The sequence below is a fragment of the Microcaecilia unicolor genome, chromosome 4 (assembly GCF_901765095.1).
Source record: "Microcaecilia unicolor chromosome 4, aMicUni1.1, whole genome shotgun sequence".
Classification (NCBI taxonomy): domain Eukaryota; kingdom Metazoa; phylum Chordata; class Amphibia; order Gymnophiona; family Siphonopidae; genus Microcaecilia; species Microcaecilia unicolor.
In genome coordinates this window covers 27,731,693-27,750,906 of record NC_044034.1, presented here as the reverse complement: position 1 = coordinate 27,750,906, position 19,214 = coordinate 27,731,693, and the positions used below count along the sequence as shown (strand labels likewise).

General features: G+C 46.3%; 1 protein-coding gene across 1 annotated transcript in view; it reads left to right on the top strand.

Moving 5' to 3' along the window:
• Positions 1-19,214, top strand: part of GDPD4 (glycerophosphodiester phosphodiesterase domain containing 4) — an 83,572-nt gene that overhangs the window by 13,132 nt on the left and 51,226 nt on the right. The window contains exon 2 of the mRNA XM_030200070.1: positions 17,140-17,348. Coding sequence (XP_030055930.1) covers positions 17,166-17,348 — 183 coding nt within the window. The 5' untranslated portion in view covers positions 17,140-17,165. The remainder of the gene's footprint in view (positions 1-17,139; positions 17,349-19,214) is intronic.

Genomic DNA, 19,214 nt, shown 5'->3' with positions numbered 1-19,214 from the left:
CGTTTTTGTTGTGCGCCCAAAACAGATGGTAGAAAATATTTTTAATTTTCCAACGTGGGGTGCTTACCCGGTGGTAATCGGCAGTTGGCATGTGCTGGATGCTTATCACCTAGATAGCGCTTGAGACCTTACCGCTAAGTCAATGGGTGGTGTTAAGGTCTCAGGCTGAAAATGGATGCTTGCTGGTTTTCGTTTTGCCACACGTCCATTTTCTGGCACATTAAAAAATACCTTCTTTCCAGGCGCGCTCAGGAAATGGACCAGCGTGCGTCCAAAACACGCACCTACACCAGCGCAGGCCACTTTTGGGCATGCATTAGTAAAAGGGCCCCTCAATGAGGTAAGCTTGGAAATGGCAAATTGAAACCTATTAATAGGATTAAAATGATTTACATAGATTCCCCCCACCCCAACTCCTGTCTTCTTGATCCTCCTGATATAACCTGTGGAGTTACTAAAGTGAGAACAGCAGCTCCGTAATCTGGCTAAAAGCATGTGCATTGTAAAATGCCACACATGCTTTTAGGACAATTAAAAAAAGGGAAATGGGACTTGATATACTGCCTTTCTGAGGTTTTTGCAACTACATTCAAAGCGGTTTACATATATTCAGGTACTTATTTTGTACCAGGGGCAATGGAGGGTTAAGTGACTTGCCCAGAGTCACAAGGAGCTGCAGTGGGAATCCAACTCAGTTCCCCAGGATCAAAGTCCACTGCACTAACCACTAGGCTACTCCTCCACTAGCAACATTCCATGTAGAAGGCTGCCCTTGCAGGTCAGCAACGCGGCCGCGCAGGCTTCTGTTTCTGTGAGTCTGACGTCCTGCACATACATGCAGGATGTCAGACTCACAGAAACAGAAGCTTGTGCAGCCGCATTGCTGATCTGAAAGGACAGGCTTCTATATGGAATGTTGCTAGTGGAATAGCAACATTCCATGTAGAATCTCAAATAGTAGCAACATTCCATGTAGAATCTCAAATAGGCAAAGGGAAATGGGACTTGATATACTGCCTTTCTGAGGTTTTTGCAACTACATTCAAAGCGGTTTACATATATTCAGGTGCTTATTTTGTACCAGGGCAACAGAGGGTTAAGTGACTTGCCCAGAGTCACACAGAGCTACAGTGGGAATTGAACTCAGTTCCCCATGATCAAAGTCTACTGCACTAACCACTAGGCTACTTCTCCACTCTGAGGCTTTGAAATATGGTTGGGAATAAATTACACATGCAGAGTTGAATGCTCAAAGCTGTAAGCCTAATTGTACCCCATTTCTCCTCCCCCACAGAAATGGCACACACTTTTCTCCGGAGAGTAATTCCAGTAACTGAACTGAACTCTAGTGTTTATTCTGCAGGCTGACTGGAAGAAACGTTAGAAATATGACCCTGTGTCCATTCTGCTGCTATTTAATCATGAGGACGTTATAATGCCTTTGTATTGCTCCATGGTGCGACCGCACCTCCAATATTGTGTTCAAGTCTGATTGCCACATCTCAAAAAAGATATAGTGGAGTTAGAAAAGGTGCAGAGAAGGGTAATGAAAATGATAAAGGGGATGGGACAAATTCCCTATGAGGAAAGGCTAAAGCGTCTAGGGCTCTTCAGCTTGGAGCAAAGATGGCTGAGGGGAGATATGATAGAGGTCTATAAAATAATGAGTAGAGTAGAACGGGTAGACGTGAATTGTTTGTTTACTCTTTCCAAAAATACTAGGACTAGGGGGCATGTGATGAAGCTATAAAGTAGTAAATTTAAAATGAATCAGAGAAAATGTTTCTTCCCTCAACTTGTAATTAAACTCTGGAATTTGTTGCCAGAGATTGTGGTAAAGGCGGTTAGCTTAGTGGGGTTTAAAAAAGGTTTGGACGACTTCCTAAAGGAAAAGTCCATAGACCATTATTAAAATGGACCAGGGGAAAATCCACTGCTTATTTCTGGGATAAGCAGCATAAAATGTATTGAGCGTTTTGGGGATCTTGCTGGGTATTTGTGACCTGGATTGGCCACTGTTGAAAACAGGATGCTAGGCTTGATGGAGCATTTGAAATGCATGTCGTCACTTCACTGGCTTCCTATCCGTTTCTGTATTCAGTTCAAACTCCTCTTATTGACCTATAAGTGCATTCACTCTGCAGCTCCTCAGTACCTCTCCACTCTCATCTCTCCCTACATTCCTCCCTGGGAACTCCGTTCACTGGGTAAATCTCTCTTATCTGCAGTGGCGTACCAAGGGGGGGGCGGTGGGGGCGGTCCGCCCCGGGTGCCAGTGGGTGGGGGGTGCTCCGCTCCCGCCGCCTCCTTTAAACAAAAATCGGCGAAGCAGCGTCGCAGGCAGCGCCTCGCCTGACCTGCTTGTGAAAAAATCAAATCTCCTTCTCCTCATCTTGACGTCTTGACGTCGACTTGGGCCTTCCAATCAATCACTATGTCCCGCCCTCCTCTAAGGTAAATTCCGCGAGGGCGGGCGGGACATAGTGATTGATTGGAAGGCCCAAGTCGACGTCAAGACGAGGAGAAGGAGATTTGATTTTTTTACAAGCAGCAGGGCAGACGAGGCGCTGCCTGCGATGCTGCTTCGCCGTTTCAGACAATAGTGAGAACGGGACTGAGGTGGGGAAGGAGAGGGGCGAAAGGGACTCGGGTGGGGGTGTTCAGAGGGGAAAAGGGGAGGGGAGAATGGGACTGGGGTGGGGATCTCATTTGTATCCCACATTTTCCCACCTATTTGCAGGCTCAATGTGGCTTACATAGTACCATTAATGGCGATAGCCGATTCCGGTATGAACAAATACATGGTGTGAATAATACAAAGTGATATTGTGGTGGAATGAGGTACATGTATGGTAGGTTGGATTGGGGGGTCTTAGAGCGGGAGAGGGGAGGAAGAGTCAGGTAATGTTCATTAAGGTCTTTGGTTACATTGTGGCATAGGTGTCCAGGTATTTTATGTTGAGACGGTGGGGTATGCTCTTCTGAACAGGTCTGTCTTTTAGTGCTTTCCGGAAGTCTAGATGGTCAAGCGTAGTTTTTACTGCTTTTGGCAGTGCATTCCATCAGTGCCGTAGCGAGGGCGGATGACACCCGGGGCAGTTCGCCGCTGCGCACCCCCCCGGGTGCAGCACGGCGCACCCCCCCCTCAGTGCACACATGTACCCCCGAGCGCATTTTTACCAAAGGGGACGGGCGGGAGGGCCGCTTCGCCCTGAGTGCATGTCGCTGGGAGCTGCGTTGGCTCTGCTGGTTCCCTGCTGTCTCTGCCCCGGACATAACCTGTTCCGGGGCAGAGAGAGCAGGGAACCAGCAGAGCTGACACCCCCCCAGCGGTGTGCACCCGGGGCGAACCGCCCCACCGCCCCCCCTTCCTACGCCACTGCATTCCATAGTTGTGCGCTTAAATAGGAAAAGCTGGTTGCATAGATGGATTTGTATTTGAGTCCTTTGTGGCTTGGGTAGTGGCGGTTTAGGTATGATCATGTAGACTTTGTGGTGTTTCTGACTGGCAGGTCGATGATGTCTGTCATGTATCCCGGTGCTTCACCGTAAATTATTTTGTGAACAGTCGTGCAGATTTTGAAAACGATGCGTTCTTTGATTGGTAGGCAATGCAGTTTTTCTCGTAGTGGTTTGGCGCTGTCAAAACGCGTTTTTCCAAATATTAGTCTGGCTGCTGTGTTTTGGGCGGTTTGAAGTTTCTTTATGATTTGATCTTTGCATCCCGCATAGATTCCATTACAGTAGTCAGCCTGACTTAGTACCATTGACTGTATCAGGTTGCGGAATATTTCCCTCGGAAAGAATGGTTTCACGCGTTTAAGTTTGCACATTGCTAAAAACATTTTCTTTATGGTGGACTTCGCTTGGGTCTCTAGTGATAGGTTAGCGGGTGAGGATTCTCAAGCCCCGCCAGCTGAAGACACCTGGAGCCCTCTGCCCTCACTCAGAAAAGCGCAGCAGTCAGCAGCAGCAAACTTTGGAGCCTCCAATACCAGTTTTCATGCATGAACTGAGCATGTGTGAGAACTGAGCATGCCTGCTGGGTCAGCATTGGCAGCTCACAGTGCTGCTGCTAACTGTCACGCTTTTTCGGGGGGAAAGATGGCGGACTCTGGATGTCTTCATTTGATGGGGCTTGGGAAACCCTGTCAGCTATATCAATGGTGTGTTGCTGCTGGGTGGGCCTGAGGTGAAAGAGGAGGGGGCCTAGGCCAGCCCAGACCCACCTGTGGCTACGCTCCTGTCTCCCAGGTGCATCCTTCTGCTTCCAGTCAAGGAGTTCATAGTTTTCCAACTGTTTTTTTTCTCATTTACACTCTTGGGGAGGACAACAAGTAAATCCCTTATTGCTATCTCCACCCAGGTCAGGGCTACTCATTTCTGGTCCTTGAAATCGATAGACAGGCCAGGTTTTCGGGATATCCACACTGAATATGCATGAGAGAGATTTGTATACCAAAGAGTTAGTGCATGCAGATCTCGTTCATGCATATGCAATGTGGATGTCTTGAAAACCTGGCCTGCCTGTGGACTTCGAGGACCGGAATTGAGTAGCCCGGACCTAGGCTAGATATATCCCTCAGGGGCCAATGCAGAAAGCTACCATAAGGCTAACCACGCGGTTACCATGGGTTTAACATGAAAGCAGGGGCGTAGCCAGACTTCAGCGGGAGGGGGTCCAGAGCCCGAGGTGAGGGGGCACATTTTAGCCCCCCCCGCCATTGCCGAACCCCCCGCTGGCGCTGCCGCCGCCGCTGCCGCCGCCGCCATTTCCGACACCCCCCACTACCACCGCCGCCAGCACCACCGCCACCAACAACTTTGACCCCCCCCCCGCCGACAACCCACCTGCCCGCCGTCGCCTACCTTTGCTGGCGGGGGACCCCAACCCCCGCCAGCCGAAGTCTTCTTCCTTCGTTTTGTTTCTGAGTCTGACGTCCTGCACGTACACGTGCAGGACATCAGACTCAGAATCAAAACGAAGGAAGAAGACTTCGGCTGGCGGGGGTTGGGGTCCCCCGCCAGCAAAGGTAGCAGATGGCGATGGCGGGTTGATGGCGGTTTGGCGGCGGGAGGGGGGGGTTGAGAGGGTCATCGGCAGGGGGGTCCAGGGCCAAATCTACGGGGGCCCAGGCCCCCGTGGCCCCATAGTAGCTACGCCCCTGCGTGAAAGTAACTAGCTGAGCAATGCAGAAAGGATTTCAGCACAGGTGTTAACTCATGCAGAAACCATGATCACACACCACATTAAAGTATATGGTAATATGGTCATTACCAATTCTGCAGCCATGCAGGAAAAAAAAAGAAAGATTTTGACGTGTGCGTAGTGTGTGAAACTTTGTATCAGGTCTGGGCCAATGTAGATCAGTACTCCAGTAGTAAAATTTAAGATTTCAGCAGGATTTAGTAATTTGCCCCTATATACTTTAAGCAAGTGACATATCCAGTGAGGTTTTACATTTGATTCCAAAACCAGTGACAGTTTTCAGTGAGCACAACGATAGAAAATGCAGTTAGGTTCTGCCTGTGTCCTGTACCAAATGTTTCAGTTTTGAAATGCTGATAATGGGAAGATCGAGTAATTGAAGGAGAGAAGTTTTCCTTAACTTCCGGTGAGGGGACTTGTAGTAAGGAGAACGTGGAAAAATTAAAGGAGCACCTCAAATAAAAAAAAAATAACAACCCATAACTCTTTTTTAGTAGTTTCAGGTAGAGAAAGTTTTCTAAATTTCAGCTTCTATTTGACTGCACTCCTCCCAGACAGGAATAGCAGCAGCTATGGAAGCTGGGGTGGGCATGAACGGGGAACATGAGATGAGAGACAAAGAAGGTGACAACGGACTGGGATAAAATGTAGAGTCAGAGGAACCGAAGCTAGACAAAGAGAAAAGTGAAAGATACAATATTCATAACGAAGAAACAGGCTACAGCACCTCAGCCAACAACTGGGTTGGTGCCAGAAGACTGCTGGTGGTTGGTACTGCCTGTTTTGGGGATGTCTAGCTCTAGAGGGCTTGCCTGGGTGTTTGGACTGCAGGCTCACTGGTTTTAGTGGTTGCTTTAGATTAAAACAAAACGTGATGGTAAGACACAGCAGGGTAGAGGGCGGGGAGGGTGGGCATTGGAAGATAGTTAAGCTCAAAGGATAGTTAAGCTCTGGAATTCGTTGCCGGAGGATAGGTTAACAGCTGTTACCATATCTGGGTTTAAAAAAAAAGGTTTGGACGAGTTCCTGGAGGAAAAGTCCATAGTCTGTTATTGAGATAGACATGGGGGAAGCCACTGCTTACCCTGGGATTGGTAGCACGGAATGCTTTATTAATTGGGTTTCTGCCAGGTACTTGTGGCCTGGATTGTCCACTGTTGAAAACAGGATACTGGGCTAGATGGAGCATTAGTCTGACGCATTATGGCTATTCTTATGGAGTAGCCTAGGGTAAGAGCAGGGCCAAAGAATTCAGCTTTAAATTTCTGCCAAATATGTTTTTAATCTTTGCCGTTGCAAGCTAAATCAGATGACATGTATAAAATGTTTGTACCTTTGGGTAGCTTGCCAGGTGCCCTTGACCTGGATTGGCCACTGTGGGGGACAGGATGCTGGGCTCGATGGACCTTTGGTCTTTACTTATGTACTTATGACATCCTCTGGAAACAAGGAAAACTGGGGTGGAGAGGAGGGTGAACAGTTAAGGCACATAAAGCAGACATAATGGGGGACTAAGAATTATGCAGCCCCCTTCCCCATCCCAGAATGTCCTGTTTCTGAAGACACCCCCAGATAGAGGATCTCTTTCTCTGACCTGCATCTACTGAGAGAGCCCTGGAGGAGGGGCAGGCAGCTTCCTGCATCCTGTCCCTTTAAGAGCAGCAGGTGCAGTCTCAGAGATGGGAGTGAGCTCTGAATGTAATTGCAAAACCCACAGAAAGGCGGTATATCAAGTGCCGTTCCCTTTCCCTCTCCCTCACACCTCCTTAACTGCACTGTGCACTCCCAGCTCCATCTACCGCACCTGAAATCCTCCCTGTTTCAGCACCAAGAGCTCTGCCTGGTACACGTGAGTGGTCTCTTGTGGCTGGCTTGTTGCTGCATTATTCGCTTGAGGTATTACAGTAATACCTCGGTTTTCGTTGACTTCGGTTATCGTCGGTTTCGGTTTTCATCGATTTTTTTTCCACTAAACATTTGTCTCGGATTTCGTCAGTTGCCTCGGATTTCGTTGGCATGCCCACGTGACCTCGCTGCTAATTTTGCGAAAGCAAAGGGCGACCCACGCGTTCTCCTGCTCAGTGTGGCGTCGTTTCTCATTGTGTGAGCATCACCTCGCGCATTGATTCATATGGAAATAATTGCCTCGGTTTTCGTCGGTTTCGGATTTCGCCGATTTGTGTTCGGACGGATTATCGACAAAAACCGAGGTATTACTGTACTTTCTGCTTCTCTGCCCCAGACCTGTCCATTAAGTGGTTCTGAAACAGGTATGAATTGAGCCATTAAGCCATCTCCCATCTTGCTTCTCATCTGTGGATGACATATAGGAAAAGTACGGTGGGATTAGGTATTTTTTTTACAGGCAGATCATAGACACTTCATTCGACCCCAGTTCTAGTGACAGTAGCAGATGAATCTTACTCATTAGTTCCCCTGCCCTTGCTGGGACAGTCCCTTCTCCACTACTGCCAACTCCAGACTTCGCGCCTTCTGTCTCGCTGCACCCTACGCCTGAAATAAACTTCCTGAGCCCCTACGTCTTGCCCCATCCTTGGCCACCTTTAAATCTAGACTGAAAGCCCACCTATTTAACATTGCTTTTGACTCGTAACCACTTGTAACCACTCGCCTCCACCTACCCTACTACTATTACTACTACTATTTAGCATTTTTAAAGCGCTACAAGGCATACGTAGCGCTGCACAAACATAGAAGAAAGATAGTCCCTGCTCAAAGAGCTTACAATCTAATAGACAAAAAATAAAGTAAACAAATCAAATCAATTAATGTGAACGGGAAGGAAGAGAGGAGGGTAGGTGGAGGCGAGTGGTTACGAGTCAAAAGCAATGTTAAAGAGGTGGGCTTTCAGTCTAGATTTAAACGTGGCCAAGGATGGGGCAAGACGTAGGGGCTCAGGAAGTTTATTCCAGGCGTAGGGTGCAGCGAGACAGAAGGCGTGAAGTCTGGAGTTGGCAGTAGCGGAGAAGGGAACAGATAAGAAGGATTTATCCATGGAGCGGAGTGCACGGGAAGGGGTGTAGGGAAGGACGAGTGTGGAGAGATACTGGGGAGCAGCAGAGTGAGTACATTTATAGGTTAGTAGAAGAAGTTTGAACAGGATGCGAAAACGAATAGGGAGCCAGTGAAGGGTCTTGAGGAGAGGGGTAGTATGAGTAAAGCGACCCTGGCGGAAGATGAGACGGGCAGCAGAGTTTTGAACCGACTGGAGAGGGGAGAGGTGACTAAGTGGGAGGCCAGCAAGAAGCAGATTGCAGTAGTCTAAACGAGAGGTGACAAGGGTGTGGATGAGGGTTTTGGTAGAGTGCTCGGAAAGAAAGGGGCGGATTTTACGGATGTTGTAAAGAAAGAAACGACAGGTCTTGGCAATCTGCTGGATATGAGCAGAGAAGGAGAGAGAAGAGTCAAAGATGACCCCAAGGTCATGACCCCAAGGTCTCCTCCTTCCTGTACACATTAATTGATTTGATTTGCTTACTTTATTTTTTGTCTATTAGATTGTAAGCTCTTTGAGCAGGGACTGTCTTTCTTCTATGTTTGTGCGGGGCTGCGTACGCCTTGTAGCGCTATAGAAATGCTAAATAGTAGTAGTAACATAGTAAATGACGACAGATAAAGACCTGTACGGTCCATCCAGTCTGCCCAAGGTGTGCTCTCTCTCTCATATACATAACATAAACTTCACCTCATTCTCTGTGCTGAAAGTGAAACCTGTCTAAAGGCAGCAGCAGCTGTTTCTACCCAGTTCAATGTCACCTCTATTCTTAAATTTCCTCCCCATTAAGCATGTGGTACACAGGTAAGATTTCTTTCGCTTGCATCTACAGCGAAGGTGTCTTATTGCAGTGTTTCTAGGTTTAATGTGATTTAAAACATCAAGGATGTCTTGCAGACCTAGGTTTAGGAAGTGTTTCATAATTAAAACAATTATTATTGGGGTTCTTTTTATCATTTTTTTGCAGCGTTTCCCATGGACCCCTGCTTCTCCCTGATCATAACCTTGGTCACTTTAACCACATTTGCTGTGATAAGTACCCTCCCTGTTTGACTTAACCGGATTTAAGCTCCACAGAGCAGGGTCTGTTGCTTAAGGGTATTTATTTAGTGGGGCTGGTAGTAGCTGACTGGGTGACAGCTAGGATCGCCTTTGGCAGTAGAGAATGACATGGGGATGGGGACTCGTGGGGACGGGGCGGGGATGGGGACAGAGCTCATGGGGACGGGGACAAACGTTGTCCCCGTGTCATTTTCTACTTTGAAGCCTGTTAATAAACTGGACTGTTGTTTATGTTGGAGTGATGCCTACAAAGATATTTTGATTTTTTTTTTTGGAAAAACAAGCAAACATGTTGACCGCAGCTAGCAAAATTTGCATGGGGGATCCTGTACATTCCTGCTACCAGCACATCTTCTAAGAAGACATCTTCTGTTGCAGGAGGGACTGTGGAAGACAGGAGAGCTAGACTGAATCCTAAGATTGTTGATGACTTCTTATTCATCCACAGATTAAAAAATCACAACAGTGCTTCATAGGGCATATTTCTCCCCTCTAGGGCATACAGGGTGGATTAGGATTCCTTGGGGTAGTAGAAGCCAGCTGTTGTGGGGGTTGGAAGGGTAGAGGGTGGTGGTGAGGAGGGTTATTATAGCTGCTTGCATATTGTTCCTTTTCATACTTTAATAAAAAGATTTAAAAGTAAAATCATAAGTGAGGCTTCTGCAGATGAGGACAGAGTCCACGGGGATGGGGACAGAATCTGCAGGAATGGGGCAGGGACGGAGAAACAAAATATTTCTTTTTTATTTTGACTTATAAAACCACTTGCCCCTGAAACCCGTTCAAAACAGAATAATCCATTTGTGTATCTAAAAGAAAGTTCTACAAAAGAGATGATGTGATTCCACGTGCCCCAATGAAAGGAGAGTTTAATTCTTCTTTCATTTAATTTCAATATATTCCATCAACTTTATAACACCAGGCTTCCCAAGGCAGATTACAACAACAGTTAAGATGAACCCATCAGGAAACAGGATATCCTCGCTGAAATCTGGACATCTGTATTGTATAGAACAAGAAGAGTGAAGAAAAATGAGCTCAACCTATAGAGTTTATAATAATAACATAGTAGATGACGGCAGAAAAAGACCTGCACGGTCCATCCAGTCTGCCCAAGAAGATAAATTCATATGTGCTACTTTTTTATTTGTACTGTCCTCTTCAGTGCACAGACTGTATAAGTCTGGCCAGCCCTATCCCCGCCTCCCAACCACCAACCCCGCCTCCCAATCACCAGCTCTGGCACAGACCCTATAAGTCTGCCCAGCACTATCCCTGCCTCCCACCACCGGCTCTGGCACAGACCGTATAAGTCTGGCCAGCCCTATCCCCGCCTCCCAACCACCAACCCCGCCTCCCACCACCAGCTCTGGCACAGACCGTATAAGTCTGGCCAGCCCTATCCCCGCCTCCCAACCACCAACCCCGCCTCCCTCCACCAGCTCTGGCACAGACTGTATAAGTCTGCCCAGCACTATCCTCGCCTCCCAACTACCAGTCCCGCCTCCCACCACCGGCTCTGACACAGACCGTACAAGTCTTCCCAGCACTATCCCCGCCTCCCTACCACCAGCCCCGCCTCCCGATCTTGACTAAGCTCCTGAGGATCCATTCCTTCGGCAAAGGATTCCTTTATGCTTATCCCACGCATGTTTGAATTCCGTTACCGTTTTCATTTCCACCACCTCCCGCGGGAGGGCATTCCAAGTATCCACCACTCTCTCTGTGAAAAAATACTTCCTGACATAGGGTCAGTTCAATTCAGTTGAAATGTCAGGAAAGTCACCTGTTTCACACTCTTTATTACCTAAAACCTACGTGAGAAATAACTTATATGACAAGCAAATAAGAATTAAGAATGAGAACAGAAGTAACATAGTAGATGACGGCAGAAAAAGACCTGCACGGTCCACCCAGTCTGCCCAACAAGATAAACTCACATGTGCCATTTTTTGTGTATACCTTACCTTGATTTGTACCTGTCTTTTTCAGAGCACAGAGCGTATAAGTCTGCCCAGCACTATCCCCGCCCCGCCGCGGCCTCCCACCACCGGCTCTAGCACAGACCGTATAATTGCGGTTTCTACCGGCTACAATATTTTTTGAAGCTGTTTTAGTGATATTCAATTGTTATTTCTTTTCTCCTCCCGCTTTTAAGGCACTGCCTATCTAACTGAAACAGCTTTAGACTTGCTACAGATGGACTAACAATACAAAATGACAAGGTGGAGGCAGCAGCTCATATGTTTGCTTGCTTTGTTTCGAGTGAACGGCAATGACGGCTGCGCGGGGAAGTGGAAACAGATTAACTAAACCGGCTTCCTTGCTTACAATAGGACTCACTTCCACTCCTATTAAAACCTCCTTGGGTAGCTCTTTCTCCCTTCTCCACCCCTCCCCGAGTCTTGCATCTTTCGCCCACAGCCTCTCTACAGTCCGCGTGGTCATTTTCAGTGCCCTGAAGCGTTCTCCGTTCGGCACCGGCGATTCAGATAGTCAGCCTTCTTGCCAGCATCTGGGCCTCTCCTCAGGCGCATCCCGCCTACTGTAATGCAACGTCCTGTTTTCCGCAGAGGTGGGACGCGCCTGAGGAGAGGCCCCAACGCTGGCAAGAAGGCTGACTATCTGAATTGCTGGTGCCGGAAGGAGAACGCTTCAGGGCTGTAAAATCGGCCACGAGGATGGGAGAGGCAGAAGAGACAGGAGAAGCTCACAAGGGAGGGAAGAGGACGGAGGTAGAGAACGATATTGGCATGCGGCGGAGGCGCATAGGCGCCATTTTTTCTAAAAGTCTGTTTGGGGGAGCAACCGCTCCCCCTGCGCCCTCCCCTAGCTACACCACTGCATATACTATGTAAACACTTTGAATGTAGTTGCAAAAACCACAGAAAGGCAGAATATCACATCCCATTTCCCTCTTAGCATGCAACCGAACAGGGAGTGTGACCATGGGAAGAGCATGGGCACACTTCATTCAGTTAAGTTTACAGTTTCATTTTTTTTACAGGTACTTGGTCTGTCCCTAGTGGGCTCACCTTGGGTTGAGTGACTAACTCAGGGTCACACACAGCTGCAGAAGGAATTGAACCTGGTTCTCCAGGATCTCAACCCACTGTTGACCATCAGGTAGCAGCAGGAATTGAACCCAGTTCCCCAGGTCTGCAACCTGCTACACTAATCATTAGGCCACTCCTCCACTCCAGTGTTATAGAATTTAAGGGACCTGAACCTAATTTAGGTGCAGGGATTTACACCTGGTTTTAGTTGGTTTAAATCTTCTCACCTAAAAGTTCAGTGTGGATCCCGGACTTATGCCCTATTCATGGTGCCCAACTTGGAACGCTGTTTAGTGTCTGGCATAGAGAGATGGTGTGAAAACTTTGGAAGCCGAGAAGCAGTGTAAAGAGGCAGGAGGACTGTGGAAGGGCAGAAAGCAATGTGGAAATGGGACAAGGGAGACATTGAACAAGGAGCAGTGGAAGCTGGGTAGAGGGTAACAGAAAATAAAGGACCTGGGGTGTTAGGAGGGGTTGAGTTTCAGGGAAGCAGTTGGAGTTATGAGGGAATAAGTCTAGGGAAGGTAAATAAGGGGGACTAGGAAGTGAGTGAAAAGGTGAAAAGGAGTGAGAATAGGAGAGAGTGAGAGAGAGAGAGCAGTGGCGTTCCTTAGGGGGCTGACACCCGGGGCGGATCGCTGATGTGCCCCGCCCCCCGGATGCAGCGCGGACCCCCTGTTCCGGGGCAGAGAAGAAGCATGGAACAACGGAGGACAGGCGCGCATGGCACCCCCCCAGCGGCGTGCACCCGGGACGGACCGCACCTACCGCCCCCCCCCTAGGAACGCCACTGAGAGAGAGAGAGAGAGAGAGGTAGGGGGTTGGAAAAAGGGTAAAAGTGGGAGATTGAAAGCTGGTAGGTAGGCTAGAGGTGAAATGGGGGAGATCAAGGACTGAGATTGGTAAAATGAGCAGAGAAGACAGAAATGAGAAAAAAGGTGGGGGAAGATCAATGTCAGACAGATGTGGAGAAGGAAGGGAAGAAGACAGCAGGAGAGAGAAGAAACGGGAGACACAAAAGAGCTGAAGAGTGGCTTAGTGGCTAGAGCACCAGTCTTGCAATTCAGAGGTGGCTGGTTCAAATCCCACTGCTGCTCCTTGTGATCTTGGGCAAGTCACTTAACCCTCCATTGCCTCAGGTACAAACTTAGATTGTGAGTCCTCCTGGGACAGAGAAATACCCAGGGTACCTGAATGTAACTCACCTTCAGCTACTACTGAAAAGGTGTAAGCAAAATCTAAATAAATAAATATATGGAATGTTGCTACTATTGAAGATTCTACATGGAATGTAGCCACTTGTTGATATTCTGGAATGCTGCTACTATTTGAGGTTCTAGATGGAATGTTGCTAGTGGAGGAGTGGCCTAGTGGTTAGAGCACCAGTCCTGCAATCTAGAGGTGGCCAGTTCAAATCCCACTGCTGCTCCTTGTGATCTTCGGCAAGTCACTTAACCCTCTGTTGCCTCAGGTACAAAATTAGATTGTGAGCCCTCCTGGGACAGAGAAATATCCAGAGTACCTGAATGTAACACACCTTGAACTACTACTTAAAAAGGTGTGAGTAAAATCAATAAACAATAGTGTTAGATTCTGTTGCTACTATTTGAGATTCTATATGGAATGTTGCTATTCCACTAGCAACATTCCATGTAGAAGCCTGCCCTTGCAGATCAGCGATGCGGCCGCGCAGGCTTCTGTTTCTGTGAGTCTGATGTCAGACTCACAGAAACAGAAGCCTGCGCAGCCGCATTGCTGATCTGCAAGGACAGGCTTCTACATGGAATATTGCTAGCGGAGGAGTAGCCTAGTCGATAGTGCACTGGAACATAGAATGTTGCTACTAGTGGAGATTCTGTTGCTACTATTTGAGATTCTACATGGAATGTTGCTGTAGTGGAGGAGTGGCCTAGTGGTTAGAGCACTGGTCTTGCAAGCCAGAGGTGGCCGGTTTGAACCCCACTGTTGCTCCTTGTGATCTTGGGCAAGTCACTTAACCCTCCATTGCCTCAGGTACAAACTTAGATTGTGAGCCCTCCTGGGACAGAGTAATATCCAGAGTACCTGAATGTAACTCACCTTGAGCTACTACTGAAAAAGGGGTGAGCAAAATCTAAATAAATAAGGAGAAGAATGACACAAGGAAAGTAGAAAAACAGCTTAGAACTTGAATTGAAAAATAAAATGTTAAGGAAGAAAGAGAGTTTTATTTTTAGGAATTGAACTATGTCAGCTTTGGGAAATGTGCATCTTTTCTATTTCTGTATTTTGCAGAGCACAGGAAAAATGCACCTCTGCTTCTCTTCCTAGTATTGCACTGCTTATAAAGTCGGGATTTCTTGGGGGTTTCCAGTTCAGTTTTGTCTGCATGCTTGTGTGTTACAGAACTGGGAGGCTCAGGGGTTTAATTGAGATTTAGACCAATCCCGTAGGGAATGAAAACATTACTTCCACATCAAATAATTTGTTGAGTAAAGCTGTTAATTAGAATGGTAGTTTTACTGGATGCTGAAACTGGCCGGGATGGGTTATATATAGAAGGTTCTGGGGACGTTTAATTAATTAATTAAGAAAAAAAATATATATAACCCGCACTATCTACTATTGTGGATGGTTTACAAAAATGGCGCTCAATAATAATAAAATCTACATATAACTAAGACCAACACTCCAATAATAACATTCATAATAAAACCATTATAATGACAGAAATGAATAATTCTTACAAATCATTACAGAACAAAATCATACAGCATCAAAAGGTTTGTTGAAATAAAAAGGCTTTTAGCTGGTCTTATATAGCTAATTTTAAGGCGGATTGGGAAATGGACTGTGATTTTTTTTTTTTTATTTGTAGCATTTGTATCCCACATTTTCCCACCGATTTGCAGGCTCAATGTGGCTTACATTGAAAAGCCAAAAGAGAGAGAGATTGAGGGATGGAAAGTGAGAAGGGGGTACATTTTAAATAGACAGGCAGAAGAGTTTGGAGGAAGGAGGAACGTTACATTTGAGTTGGAAAAGGTTAAAGAAGAAAGGAGCTGGGCAATTTCAATTTGAAGCTTTATCATAAAGTGATGAGATGTGGTAGCCGTGTTAGTCCACTTTTAAAGGTGATCAATAGAAATAAAATAAAACATAGAAGAGAAAATAAGATGATGCCTTTTTTATTGGACAAACTTAATACATTTTTTGATTAGCTTTCGAAGGTAGCCCTTCTTCATCAGATCAGAAATAAGCAAATGTTGCTAGATGACAGTATATATAAGTGAAACATCAAAGCATTCCAGTGACAGTCTCACAGGATGAGGGTGGGGTGGGTTAGGTGAGAGACAGGGAGAGCCGGGTGGATGAGGGACAGGGAGATATGCATGGCGATAAGAGGGTGACGTGATAAGAGGGTGACGAAGCTTTGTCTGGTTGTCCCCTATTTTTGGCACGCTTCCTGATACCTTATAACCCTTTTTGAACCCTTCAGTCGGCACAGCAATATCTTTTGGTGGTGACGTCCCTCTGCCAGGTTTCCTTGGTTTCCATGCGCACTTCCATGTGTAGTGTGGCTGGCTCCTCAATTTGGAACCAACTACCCAATTTTCTAAGATTGGAACCTTCTTTGGTAACGTTGAAGAGATTGCTTAAAGTTCGATTTTTTCAGGAAGCTTTCGCTATGAATTTTTAATTTGGCTTGGTCGAGAGCGTTTGCTGGGGCTTGGAGCTTCGGTAACTTACCAGTGTCTTCATAGGCGGTCGGTGGCCAAACTGTTTGGGGAGGCTAAAGGGGGTGGGGTCGGGGGTGGAGCTTAAATCCATAATTGTCTGATAACACGCAGAAAAAATAAATAAATAAAAATAAAAGTCACAATTAATACCTTTTATTAAATTTAGATATTAGCTATGTATCATATGTCAAAGAATAAAGTGGTTGCTCAAAGCATAAACTAACCACAATCGCTCAACTGCAAAACACTATGCACAACTTTGTGCAAAAACACACTCAGAACCTTACTGTACCATAAATATTACACTGGGCAGACCTAATACACCAATATACCACCCATACGGAAAATACAGACTGTCAACAATATGAAACAAGGGATCATATCATCACAATTCTCATGTAGAGCCACAAAACACCCTAATTCATGTTTAATGTGAATTAAAATGCCATAAATAAGTAAATAAATATAAACTTTTAATGTTGAGCACCTGATTCTCAAAGTGGACATATTCCAAGCACTATAATGAAAATAAAATGATCTTTTCTACCTTTGTTGTCTGGTGACTTTTTCTGATCATGCTGGCTCAGTATCCGATTCTGCTGCTATCTGTCCTCAGTGCAGGTCAGGAAGTCATCCTTGTTAAATATCTCCCTGGCAATCCAGGACACCTCCAGTCAACCCCCCTTGCTCTCCCAGCAGTAAGGTAAACAAATTAAACCAGAAACCAATTTCTACAACTGGTTACACAAGGCTAGAGGGCTTTCACTGCAGCTCCTGCTGTGAGGATGGAGGTAAATCAACAATTTAATCCCCTCAGAGCAGCTGGACTCCACAGCTGATCCATTCTGCTGCAGCAGGCGGGAGGCTTAGCCTCTCCAAGCCTCTTATACCGGGCACCTATGAGTGTCTTGTTTTTCTTCTATTCTTATGTTTGCACTATTTTCTTTCCTATCATTGGTTGGAGTTCCATCTTAGAGCGTAAGAACGTGGCACCTCTCCAGCCCTTGCCGGAGGAGAGAACATGTGGGTTTTGGCGGCATCGCTGACGTCTGAATGTTTGCCTTTCTTTTGTTGCAGAGGGAGAATGATGTAAATCGTTACAGATGGGCAGCACTTCCATCAGCCTCAAGAACCTGAGGCTGGGGAAGCTAAAGATCGTACATCGGCGGTTGCTGCAACGCTACGAGCACCAGCCCTTTATTTCTGTCCTGGCTGGGCTCTATAGCTGCCGCTGGAAACGATACCAGCGAGAGAGGACAGAACCGGGACAGTGCTGCTGTGAGAAGGTAGGAACGTGGGCAGAATTTGCTACTCTTTCAGTGTCATTTTTCGGGGGGGGGGGGGGGGAGGCGGAGGTGTAACTAACCCAGAAGCGGAGCCAGGTTGACGGCGCAGGGGGAGGGAGTGAGAGCGTACTTCCGCTGGTGCTGGCGCACATTTTCAATGCAACACATTGAGAAAAAAATAGGCGCCGGAGCTGGCAGAACTCCGTTTGGGGGAGCGGCCGCTCCCCTGGCACCCCCCCTGGCTACGCCACTGGTGTAACCACATGTTTCACGGGTAAATCCCCTCTAAAGATGGAGGCACTTGTTCCTGCATAAAATGTAGCCCCCTTCACCTATTGAAGCCACACAAACACATAGTGGAGGAGCCTAGGGTTACCATATTTTGTCCTTTGAAAAAGAGGACACATGTCCCACCCCCTGCCCCGCCCACACCCCACCCATGCCCCGCCCCCTGTCACATATTTCCCTCCACCTGGGTCTCATATTCCCCTCCCCTCCCCCCATCACCTCCCCTCCCCTTACTTATTATCTACTGCCCTTGTGGTCTAGTGACTGGTGGTCTAGGAAACTGTCCAACCTCTTTTAGAACTCTGCCAAGCTAACCGCCTTCACTACGTTCTCCGGCAACGAATTCCAGAGTTTAATTATGCGTTGGGTGAAGAAAACTTTTCTCCGATTTGTTTTAAATTTACTACACTGTAGTTTCATCGCATGCCCCCTAGTCCTAGTATTTTTGGAAAGCGTGAACAGACGCTTCACATCCACCTGTTCCACTCCACTCATTATTTTATATACCTCTATCATGTCTCCCCTCAGCCGTCTCTTCTCCAAGCTGAAAAGCCCTAGCCTCCTTCGTCTTTCTTCATAGGGAAGTCGTCCCCATCATTAAAATCTAACACAAGCAAAAGTGAATGTGTTTAAAAATGGCCATTAGCATCATCCATGCATATTCTGCTCTGATTAGTGAAGCTGTTCTTCCCCGGAGGGTTGTAAGCAATCTTCCCCTCAGTGAGGCAAGTTAAGTACATCCTGGTTGCATCTCTTGGATCCTTAGTTTCTACATTTAAAAGAAATTCAAGCATTAATAAGACTCATTTGGCCTGCTCCTTATCACGTGGTACTAATAGGCAGGCAGGCCTACTAAGAAAATCTTTTTCAAGGACAGAGGATTTGCTGTCTTCTTAAAAACTTTTTATTACCAGAAACACACTGGGGGTAATTTTATCAAATGTTTTCCACATAAAGTCTGTTTTACTTGCAGGAAATGAGCGTATACATGATAAAATGTTAACATATAGCAGGACCAATACCGCACTGTAATTTAACTCTGGAATTTGTTACCAGAGAATGTAGTAAAAGCAGTTAGCTTAGAGGGGTTTAAAAAAAGGTTTGGCTGGCTTCCTAAAGGAAAAGTCCATAGACCATCACCCCCTTTTCTCTGATCTATATTTTCATTTTATAATAGATTCCTACTTGGTGAGTCATCACAAATTTGTTTTGGTTATTCTGTGAAGTTGCTTTTGGTGTATAACATTTATTTCATTTTTATTTGTCTATTAACTTTTTATGCTCAATTATACATATATATTGATATATTGTATATATATCCACGCACATGGTTCATACTCTCTGCTCCTTGTTTGACTTCAGTAATGCATCCAACTCCTGTACTATATTTCATGTTTATTCACTTACAGTCTAATTTACCAATAATGTTTGTTTTTAATATCATCACGCCAGTGGCGTTATATTCTATCTTTTATATAATTTTTTGTTGAATATATTTTTTTTGTTGATTATAGAATGTTGTTATTTTTAGATGCTTGTCTGTTGTATAATTTATCACCTCGAGTATCATTATATACA